This window comes from Oculina patagonica, chromosome 8, assembly GCF_052425735.1.
Source record: "Oculina patagonica isolate OP01 chromosome 8, crgOcupat, whole genome shotgun sequence".
Taxonomy (NCBI): Eukaryota; Metazoa; Cnidaria; class Anthozoa; order Scleractinia; family Oculinidae; genus Oculina; species Oculina patagonica.
Window position 1 is genome coordinate 32,357,314 of NC_135765.1, and position 11,841 is coordinate 32,369,154.

The window sequence follows — 11,841 nt, forward strand, 5'->3', positions numbered from 1 at the left end:
TCCCAGAAGGCCTTTGGGTCAATACATTTTCCACTAAGATCATTTCCGGTTTTCTAGTTTTCTTAGCCATTTCCGGTAAAGCCCAGGCTTCTATCATTCTCCCGGCCAACATGGCGGCTGAATCCGCTGCACAGGTAAACTTTTGTTTTTTGGCTCAATATCTTTGTTAGGAGTGCGAGTATACAAACAAAAACTATAAAAATATTTTTAAATAGTAATCAGGTTTGATTTGAATCTCGGGTGGGGCTTTCATCTCAGTTTTTATTTGTCCTTCACTTTTTGAACGTCCAATCCAGAAAAATATATTCTTGTCCCAATAGCTATTAAGCTTAATGTAAGTTCAGTTCCCTGTCTTCCTTATTTTATTTAAGCTTGTTTGTAATTTATAGTAGTATATCTGTTTATAAATTGCATTTTGAAGGAGCTGTGTTGCTGTTATTTTTTGTGAGAAAAAGGGTAAAACGTACCCAAAATCAAGGAAAAGGCAAAGAGGAGGATGAAAAGCAAAAAAGGTAAAAGAAATTCATAAAATGTCATTTAAGCTCAAAAGAGTAGGAACCCTGGAATTTTTTGTTCCCTGGCAAAAATCAATGACAATCATTCACGTATCTCTGCAGAGCAGTGAAATAACACTTAGAGTATGTAATAACAATAATTATTTTAGAGTCACCCTTTTAAAATTTTTAATTGTGCTATGAATAAACAGTACTGTTATTATTGTTGTTGTTTTAGTTGTTTGTGCGGTTAGGCGGCAAACATGCTTTAGATGGACTGGATGCAGATCTCTTTGCTGACATACCAGAGGGCATTCAGCCAGGAAATGTTGTGGAGTTTTGTGGTCAAGAAGGAAGTGGCAAAACTGAGATGCTACTTCATCTAATAACTAACTGCATTCTTCCAAAATCCTGGAAGGATCTGAAGCTGAATGGCAGGTCTGTCGGTGTTGTGTTCGTGGACACTGATTACCACTTTCAGTTACTGCGACTGGTGACAATTATGGAACACAGGATTTTAAGTGCAATAAAAGAAACTCAAGCTGGTGCTTTTCCAGAAAATACCAGAACTAACCACTTGGAAAACGTTTCTGGAGATGACTCAACTCGTTATCCTGAGAAGTATAGTGATTATGAGAACTTCATCAAGTCTTGCCTCGGCCTTCTGTTTATTGTTCATTGTAACAGCAGCATTCAATTGTTGGCGACTGTCTTGTCGCTTGAAAACCTGTTAGCTGCTAAACCTGAAGTGGGTGTCTTTATGATTGACAGTTTAAGCGCATTTTACTGGCTTGACAGATGCAGTGGCGGAGAGAGTCTTAGTCATCAAGAATCTAATCAGAGAAAAGTTGTTGATGTTGTAAGAAAGTATGCACAACAGTATCATGTTGTGCTGATTGCTACAAAACAGTCAATCTTCGGATCTACAGAAAAATCGGCATCTCGTGAACATTTGTGCCAGGCCTGGCAGAGACTAGTGAATTTTCGATATGAATTTGACAGGAACAGGACTCAAAATGGAGTAGATTTGATTTATTCAGTTTGTAGGACTAACCCACCAAGCAGAAAAGTTCAAAGATTTTACATCAAGGAAAGTGGCATTGAATTTGTACATTAAATTCTCTATTCTTGTTATTTGTGTATAGAGTTGGTTACACCTCTGCTGAAATTTTCCTCTTTTGACAATATCCCTGTAACAGAGGTTTAAGCACTTTGAATTAAAAATTTTATTTATTATTATATAATTATAGTGAAATACATGAAATTTTTCCGCTAAATTATTCTCTTCTGTCAACTATAATACCAAACTTCAGCATCTGAAGATATCAATTTTAATATTTTCTATATTTTGCTGGATAGATATGATAGCTCTGTAAATCGATATAAAATCTTAAATTGAACGACGTTGGGATCTTACCTCAGCACCAGAACAATAGCTCAGGAACGTAATATCGTCAGCTATTGTTCTGGTGCTGTAAATATAGACGAAACTTCAGCTCTGAAATCAATTTAAGATTTTTCTTATTTTACGGATAGATAGATAGGGGCAGGGCAAGGGTGTTGTTGCCTGGGGTGATATGGCTGTGTGCATGCACTAAGGTATTATTCTTTATTATATAAACTACAGTGAATTACCAGGATTTTTCTCACTGAGAAAAATCATATCTTTACACTGTACAAGATGTGATATCTATCAAATGTGAAGATATAGATTTAGACACATTATTTTGTTGAAGAGTTTGTCATATTGTAATGCTAAATGAGCCAAAGTTTGTCAATATATTTTAGTCAAAACATGTTTGGATCTTCCTTGCCAATCTTCGGAAATCTTCAAAAAATTATGGAAAAGTTCGAAAAATCTTCGGAAACATTCATACAACCTTCGGACGACATTTTGAAAATCTTTGGAAATCTTTGAAAAAAGGTCGGAAATCTGTTTAGTAGGTTTATAAAATAAAAAATTAAAACGTGGTTGCTTGAGTAAAATGTAAGTTAAAATGGCCCAGCTCACAACGAGTCTCTCGTTGCTCAGTTGGTTAGAGCGCCCCGTGACCGGTATCTGGGAGGCCATGGGTTCGATTCCCATTGGGGACTCAGAATTTTTCTTTGTTGCATGCTCGTGTCATGTTAAATACTTCATCTTCATGGTTGCTTGAAGATATAAAGTTTCTCTTCTTGTGTTTGAATCAATATCTCACGAGTGAGCACAGTGAAATGAGTGAGATATCAATTTGAACACTTGGAGATGAATTTCACATCTCAGTGCAACCATGTATTATCTTCTATTTCTTACACATTTTTTAAATGTTTCTAACTGTGGCAAAAAAAATCGAAAAATATATGAGAGAGGCTTCGAAGACACTTAATTGCCCCAAAAATTTGGAACTTGGCCGAGCCGATAGAGAAATCCCTGGGAACTAAATTGTCCACTTGGTCCCAGGTCTAACTCGGCAATTTCCGCAATTAGCGGTTAATTATTGCTGTCGTCATAGAGACGTCTGCCATTATTCTGATGTCGCGCGATTACTGCAATTAGATTCTCTTGATTTAGATCCTATCTCTGCTCGTTTTGGTCCGTTTCAGCGAAAGATTGAACCCTCAACATGGCGGTGCAATACGCTCCTATGAAACTACGAGTTCCACCCGGTTTTCAGAACTTATTGGAAGGTTTGGCGCGGGAAGTATTGCGAGAACAGCCTGAGGACATCATCAATTTTGCTGCACAGTATTTCAGAAACCAACTTCTGATCCGAGAAGGTATGCTTTTGCTTTTAGCAACAACGGTGTTTACATGTCTGGGTAAATAATCTGTTAAACAGAGGGGAAGCTTGCTAAAAAGGAAAGCTAAAACGAAAATTTTCAGCTGTAATTTGAAATCCGCTTTCCGGTCGCTTCTAATTACAATTGCTTACATGGACCGCTCTTACATATAGTGATCACTTGTGCTAAAAGGGTGTAAAATCCATTTTGAACTTTCTTATTAAACGAATACAGATGCTTCGTTATTTTGGTACAATCTTAATCCTTTGTTTTTGTCTTTTATTTTAATTCAAGGGAATAAATCGAGTTTAATATGAAATAAATAAACGAATTACGGCGATGAGGTTAAAATAAGGAAAAAAACTAACTCGGTCACATTTAAGCTTGCTTATTGCTTAGACATTTTGAAATCCAAGTTTACTTTTGTACAATGTCGACAGCTGAAAGGAAACAGAAACTGTTTACCTTGTGAAGGAAAGGTTCTAACTTTGTATTTTATCTCATTAGAAGAGCTCTAAATTTGTATGTATTATTTAATATTTTAGGACAATATTAGTTTTATGTTTTATGGAAAATGATGGCTGGAAACGAAAGCAGAAACAGTCATTTGTTAAATACTGATTATTATTTTTTTGTTAAAATCAGCCGTAGTTCAAATAATCAAAAGAAACTCGTTGTTATGAATCTACAGCTTCCAAAATGAGAATCCTCCTTTTGTGAACAAACCGATGTCTAAGGGCCTGATTACATGGAGAATTTCAGCCCGGGCTGGAATTTTGTTGCTATTACATGGAGAATATTTCAGCCCAGGTTGAACACTTTTAAAACTGAATAATTATCATGGCCGCCATTTTTTCTGTTGAAAACCACCACTGTGCATCCCTAAGCTCACTTTCAGCCCGGCTGATATTGAAAACGTGAAATCTTACATGATGTTTTTCAGCCTGTTTGCCTGGGCTGAGATTTACAGCCCAGTTTGAAAAACCAGGCTGGAAATTTCAGCCCGGGATTTACTTTGGCCCAGGATGAAACTTTCTTCATGTAATCGCAAACGTGTTTAAAAGAAGATTTGTTTTGGAAGCCGAGCTGAAATCTCAGCCTAGCAAAACGGGCTGAAATTTCAGCTCGGGATGAAATTTGCCATGTAATCAGGCCCTAAGATAATGACGTATTATTCATGAACTTGCAGAAACTGGCAAAGATGATGCAAAAAAGGGTGATCAAATGGAAAGACTGCAGAAAGGAGAAGAAGTTGACATTGATCTAAATGACCCTGAAGTGCAGTTAGCTGCAACCAAAATACAAGCAAGCTTCCGAGGACACAAGGTCAGGGAAGATGTCAAGAAACAGAAAGATGAAGAAGCTGCAGCCGTCAAAATTCAGGCTAGTTTCCGTGGTCACCAGGCTAGAGAAAAAGTTAAGGACATAAAGGCTTCACAAAGCCAGGAACAGGTTTCTGAAAGTGTAGGTGCCGCAGGAGAGAGTGGCAAGGTTGAGGAAACTCCAGATGCGGAGCCTGCAGTGTCAGGAGATGCAGAAGTACCTGAGGAGCCCGAGACGCAAGAGAAAGCCAGTGAGGACCAAGTCCCAGATGCACAACCTGATGAGCCTGCAGCAGCAGAGGCAGAAGCTGTCACTCAAGAAGCAGAAGCTGAAAAGGAGGAGCCTACGGAGCAAGATGGACAACCTGATGAAGCCGTTGCAGCTGAAAGTGCAGAGGCAGCAGACGCTGTCGATAAGGAAGAAACAGAAGATGCTCAAGCTGAAGAGACTGTAACGGAAGAGGCTGCTGGGGAGACCACGGATGCTGCTGAAAAAGCTGAGGATGCAGAAAAACCGGGAGAGGAAGCTGCAGATGTACAAGCTGATGGGGCAGCTGGGGGGGAGGTAGAAGGTGAGGCAGAGGAAATAGATCTTGATGTAAATGATCCCGATTTGCAGAGCGCCGTAGTTAAGATTCAGGCTAGTTTTCGGGGTCACAAGGCAAGGGAAGAGGTAAAGGCCATGAAAAGTTCAGAGTCTTTACCTCAAAGTGAGGGAGAGGTAGCCTCAGAGGAAAAACCGAGGAGGAAAAACAGGAAGAAACTGAGGGTGACGAGAAACAGGGGGAAGTAGCGGAGGGTGAGAAAGTAGCGGAGGGTGAGGAAGATAAGGGTAACGATGATGTTGACCCATCAGTAACAGAGGATGCTGATGATTCTAAACCATCAGAAGATTAACTTAAAACTATTATCTTATAACATAGTTATAATAAACTATGGTAGATGTATTTAAATTTATTATTAATGCTTTATCGGAAACTTAACTTAATGTCCCAAGGGAACAAGCATGAATGATTCTTAGTATTTGAAGTAAAGTAAAAGCTGTAATATTACAAGGCAACCATTTTTGCAGCATGAATATTGCGAGAGAGGTTACATGTAGTTTCAAAACTCAAACAGTAAGAGTTGTTGTTTTTGTGCTACTCAATTGCTCCATGCAAAGTGTTTTGATTTGAAAGGTATTCAGCCCAGGGTGTTATGTACATAGAATAATATAAAATATATGCATTCTCGGTTTTGGTCTGTGGATCTTAATGTATTTGTGCATTGTTCAAAATTTGTTTTGGTTTTAAGCCAAGGCATGTAAGAGTAAATTATTGCAAATTGGCTCAAAGTCTGTATTTTTTTTATATAGCAACATTCTCTAGCAGACCGTTTCTGTAAACACAAAACCATTCGCTCTCAAAACTACATGTTTAGATAATCAGGCATTCTTGTGAGAGATTCATATAATTTGTAATAAAATCTGATCAATTTATTAATTAGAGTCAAGACTGAATAGATGCATGAAGGGTGGTAGCATTATTAGTTGCATAACATTGTATTGTGAATAATATGGTAGAACTTAATGGTAAACATGTCTTGAACACAGCTTTGTGTCATACAACATTCACCTTGTGACTATTTTCAAAGAACTAAAATGTGTATGTGCTGTTTTTTGTCAATTTGAGAGTTAATATTTTTGTCTTAAAGGAAATTGGTTTTACACTGCTCTATACAAAATGTATTTCTAACATCATTAGACGGGCATCCTAAAGAAAAATTTAATAATAGATATTTTGTGTCTCTTTTGGATCCCCCGCTAATGACCTTCAAGATAATTTACACCCATGTAAAGAAATGATAAATCCATTATTAATTTTTCATAGGTGTTAATTGTTATTAGCTCCTCAAGTTATTTTGAAGGGACAAGGCTATTGTACACATGCTAACTTGACAAAAATAATGTGTTTTATTCTCAGTAACTGGCCATCCATCAGTATTGAAGAGTTTGACAAATTTTAAATCTCATTTTCTTTTTCTGCATGAAGATCAAATGGCATAATGGTGAACAGCTTCTAGCTTCAAGGAACTGGAAGAATCTCCTTTCACATGCCATTTCTAAAATTAATATTAATATTTCAATACAATTGTATTGAAAACCCCTCCAAAATGTTGGCTGCTGCGGTTGTACACCGGACACAATAAAAGTTTAATGATAATGACAAATACAGCCATTCATAAGTGGAAAGCATAAAAAAAGTCTCACTAGCAAAGAATGGAGTTTATTTTGCTTGGTAGAAAAGAAGACAACCACTTGACACTGTGAAGAAATGATTGCATTAAAAATACAATTACCCAAAATAAGCAAGTAATTTAATAGCTTCAGAGTATCGATGCTGTAAGTAGTCTGGACATTTGTTAAAAAAAAGTTTGCCATGCACCTATTTATCCTGTTTTATTCTTTATGATCACTTTATGATCAAGTGTTCATGGAAGTTTAGACTAGTCCATAGAAAATGCTGTATCTTGGGAAATGGAAATTTTTGCCAAGCCAGCAGGGGGTGGAGAGGGGTGACGTCCGCAGTGGGAACTCTCTATATGCGAAAATGGAAGACGCGAAGGAGATGGGAAGGAGGAAGCCATGCACCCGCCTGCCACGCCAGTCCCCCCTCTCTCTTCCTTCCCATGCTTTCAGCAGTCGACTCAAGTGGGGGGGGGGGGGGGGGGAAACAGGGATGCTTGTCTGAAAATTTGAATTTAAACCTTAAGGATACCAAACTGAGTGTGGCTCAAGCTTTTTTTTGACCCCTAAAAGATACCATTTTTCATGTCTGAATGTGATCAGTTTAGATCAAAAATACAGTACATGTGCAGCCCTAAACATGATCTTTATGGACAAAAATATAGTCGTTTTGTCCTAAGTGAAGCTAAAAACCACAATTTACACCCCTAAACAAGACAATGAGCATCCCCATCTCTTTCATTAGGAGTCTCTCTCCTCCCCCCCCCCCCCAATTTCTGGAAGCCAAGTCCTGTCTGTATTTTTCCATCTTAGTAGCACTGCTATGCTAATTATGGTTTTATGAGTGGATTTTTGTTTTAGTTTAAGTTAACTACATTTATTTATTATACAAAGCTACATTACTCTACTTGGTCTTGTGAATATTGACGCATTTGCATGATATCAACTGTTCTTTATGGGATTGAATATTTTTTCTGTATTTCAGAAGAATGTTTTGAGTACAGTGTTATATTTGTACTTACTCACTTACTTATCCTCATCGGGCCCATGAGGACTCTTGAGGCCGGGTTATATTTGTATAAAGACATTAAAGAATTAATGGTTTTACTTGAAAAAATAAGATTGGCATTTTGCATATTATGAAGTGATTGAAATAGAGTATTAAAAGTTTTGAAAAATGACAAATGTTGTGGCTTAAGCTTGTGTTTCCAGAGATGAATTAACAGTATATTATTCCATAAACAGATTGTGAGTGAAATTGTGTCGTATTTTTGGGAATTATAAGATCATGATTGACTATGTGTTAAAGCTTGTTAATTAAAATATTGTGAGCATGTTATTACCGTGTAATAACTGTAATAACCATCGAAAGATAAGGAACCAATCCCTTTGCAGAAAAACATCAAAGCATTCCAATTTGTTCAAGTTTCAATATTATAATCCTATAGTCCACACTGATTGGCTCAAATCATCAACAATGGCCATGGATTTTGTCTTCATTTTGTGTCAGAAGAGGGCTGGTAAGGCCGTATGGGAGTTACAAACCTAATCTTTAGGTCCGAGGCATCTCATTGGTTAGCATAAAGCATGAACAAGGCCCACAGTTCACCAGGTAATGCCACACATCACAAAAAGTTGGCATCATGACCTGAGTGGGCGGGAAGGGATTAGAATGCCAGGGATAAGAATACCAGAGACCTAATTACAAATGTGGCTGTGGTCACTCCCCCTGAGAGAATGTTTAAAGTAAGGGCTGAATTTTTAGCCTTAAATAACCCAAGGTAAAATGCTTTTGTTTTTTACTGCAATGTCGGATTTAGTTGTGGGTGTGATTCGACCCTGGTTACCATGGCTCGACAGTAAAATCACAAAAAAATATCTATGAATTGAACCAAGCTTAATAAACAAATAGATTAATGCCACTAACTGTGGTCCTGCTTTTCAGAAGTGCTAGTTGATGGGGCCAAAACTGAGGCTATTGCAGTAGCCCAACGTGAGGTTGTACCATATGTACCAGTGATTGTTGTAGAGGAGGTTGATATGACCAAAGCTGATGAGGAGGATAGCAAGGGAAAGGATGAAACTAAATCTGAGGATGTCCAAAGCAAGGACGAGACTCGAGAAGGACTTCAGGAGGAAGGTGAAGCAAGTGCTCCCAAAGATTCATCTCAGGAGGAGAGAAGCATCACTGAAGGGGAAGCACCTAAGGAAGATGCCGCTTCGCAAGAGGCGGTGGAGAATGAAGTCATTCAACCCGTCAGTGAGGGCCAAGAGGTTGCTCAGGATGACGTTGCTGCACAAGATGTAGTAGTCGAGGAAATAAGGTCCCCACAAGAAGAAATAGCTCGGGAAGAAGGTGCCTTCCTAGAGGAGGTCTCAAAAGAAGAGGGAGCTTCCCAAGATACAGTATCCAAAGAAGACAGCGCTGCCCAAGAAGTGGTTGAGAAGGAAGAGGGTACCACTCAAGCAAAAGTTGCTAAAGAAGAGAGTGTCTCCCAGGAAGATGTAGCCAAGGATGCTGTCCAAGAGGAACAAGGTCAGGATGAAGGTGCTGCCAAGGAAGAAGTTACTCAGGAGGACAGAGCTACCAAAGAACAAGTGGCTCAAGAGGAGGGTGCAGCCTCAGTTGAGCTTGCTCAGGAAGATAGTGGCACCAAAGAGGAGGCAGTAAAGGAAATGGGTGGAAGTCAAGAGGAGTCATCTGAAGGAGGCAGTGGAGCTCGGCAAGAGGTAGCCCAAGATGGTACTGACCAAGAAGTCAGTGATTCCAAAGGAGAGGCTGCCAATCAAGAGGGTTCTGCTGAGGGCGAGGTTTCTGCTCAAGGTGAGGGTCCTGTGGAAGACAGTAGTGATCAGAAAGAGGTAGCTAAGACAGACAGCTCTGCTCAGGACAAGGAAGCTGAGGCAGAGAGTAATGCTAAGGAAGAGGTTGCTGAGGCAGAGAAGGTAGTGGAGGCAAACAGTGGTGCTAAGGAAGAGGTGGCTGAGGCAGGTGTTGGTGCCCAGGAGGAGGTAACTGCAACTGAGGCAGGTGGTAATGCTCAGGAAGAGATTGCTGAGGCCGACAGTGGTACTAAGCAAGATGTGGTTGAGGCAGATGTTGGTGCACAGGAGAAGGTTGCTAATGCAGACGGTGGTGCTAAGGAAGGGGTGGATCGGGAGGATGATAGTGCACAGGACAAGGCAGCTGAGGCAGATAGTGGTACCAAGGAAGATGTGGTTGAGGCAGATGGTGGTGCACCCGGGAAGGTAGCTGAGGCAGACAGTGGTGCTAAGGAAGGGGTGGATGGGGGAGACAGTGGTGCACAGGAGAAGGAAGCTGAGACAGATGATGGTGCACAAGTGACGAAAACTGAGGCAGACAGTGATGCTAAGGAAGGGATGGCTGACGCAGACGGTGATGAGCAGAAGAAGGTAGCTGAGGCAGACGGTGAAACACAGGAGAAAGCTGGTGAGGCCGACAGTAGTGAACAGAAGGCGGCTGAAGCAGACAGTGGTGCACAGGAGGTGGCTGAAGCAGACAGTAGTGCCCAGGAGGAGGTAGCTGAGGGAGACAATGGTGCTAAGGAACAGGTGGCAGATGAAGACAGTGATGCACAGGAGAAGAAAGCAGAGGCGGACGATGGTGCTCAGGAGAAGGTAGCTGAAGGAGACGGTGGAGCACATGAGAAGGTAGCAGAGGAAGAGAGTGGTAAACAGGAAGAGGTTACAGAGGCTGACGGTGGTGCACAGGAGAATGTGGTAAGGAAGAGGGGAGGGTAGGAGAGGGGGGACTAAGGAAGACAGCAGTGCCCAGGAAGAGGTAGCTGAGGCAGACGGTGGTGCACAGGAGAATGTGGCTAAGGAAGACAGCAGTGCCCAGGGAGAGGTAGCTGAGGCAGACAGTGGTGCTAAGGAACAGGTGGCGGATGCAGATGGTGGTGCACAGGAGAAGGTAGCTGAGCCAGACAGGTGGTGTAGCTCAGGAGGCAGCTAAGGAAGATACTACTGCTCAGGTAGGCCAAGAAGACAATCAAGAAGACAGCGCTTCAAAAGGTGAAGTTGCAACAGAGGTGAGTACTACTGAGAGCGAGGAAGCTGAAATAAAAAGTCAACAGGAAGTGGTGACTGGAGAAAATGGAGGCGTGGAACAAGGAAGGTCATTCTTCTCTGGGAGGATGGTGAAAAACAAGAGGCTCAAGAAGGGAGTGTCACACGGGGCGAGGTGCCGCAGAACGAGGATGGAGCTGCCAAGGAGGAGGATAGCAGTAAAAAAGAGGAGGGGTAGCCGCGACTGATCCCTCAGGTGGTACAGAGGCGGAAGAAGTGCAAACTGATTCTGATGCCGTAAAGATGGGAGGGAAAACCCAGAACTTGTCAGAGGGTCAATCGGAAGAGGGAAAAGGAGAGGGTCCGGTAGAGGGAGGTGGGGAGGCACCAGCAGGAGAAGGAGGAGAAAATGCAAAGCCAGAGGCGAGCTAAAGGCACCGACAAAACAGCTCAATCAAACAACAAAAAGACACAGTCTAATCAAAACTGTGGGTTCAAGGCAATTGTATAACCATCCAGTAAAAAATAAAAGAGACGGTTAACCAGTATATCTATATGAGAAAAGTGAAATAACTTTTTTGAAAGTTGGAAGCTTCAATTACCTTTCATAAATTGCCAAGCCTTCCAAATTAGAACTGCACATAATGCAGTCTGCATCACTAAAAGACCGAAGTTGCTCGAAAATTCGCGATCTTTTTCTTGCAGCTGATAAGAAGAACATTATTTAAGGAAACTGAATGTAATAAAGTAAGCTTGCGGAAGATGATCTTGGGTGAAATAAACTGAAAGGAACCCATCTTTTGTCTCTATTATTAGGGGGGGAGGTTGGGGGGGGGGATCAAAAAAAAAAAATGCAGAATCTCTTCTCGCTCTAATGATATTCTTTTTGTGTGATCAGTGTATCTCTCTTGACCAGCGATCCTATTTCACTTTTTTCCGAATACATCTGCGATTGTCAATGTGCATTATTTTTGAAACAGAAAATAACAACAAAATAACCGCATACTAATTT

General features: G+C 40.7%; 1 protein-coding gene and 1 pseudogene across 2 annotated transcripts; both read left to right on the plus strand.

Moving 5' to 3' along the window:
* Positions 1-98: 98 nt before the first annotated feature.
* Positions 99-1,727, plus strand: LOC144662487 (DNA repair protein XRCC2-like). The gene is made up of 2 exons (XM_078523299.1): positions 99-134; positions 733-1,727. The coding sequence occupies exons 1-2, from the start codon at positions 111-113 to the stop codon at positions 1,609-1,611; spliced, it is 903 nt and encodes a 300-aa protein (XP_078379425.1). The 5' UTR covers positions 99-110; the 3' UTR covers positions 1,612-1,727.
* A 1,262-nt stretch (positions 1,728-2,989) lies between these two features.
* LOC144663649 (uncharacterized) lies at positions 2,990-11,486 on the plus strand (annotated as a pseudogene). Its single transcript, XR_013572644.1, has 3 exons — positions 2,990-3,251; positions 4,444-5,148; positions 8,746-11,486. The product of XR_013572644.1 is annotated as an uncharacterized LOC144663649 (transcript).
* The last annotated feature ends 355 nt before the right edge of the window (positions 11,487-11,841 follow it).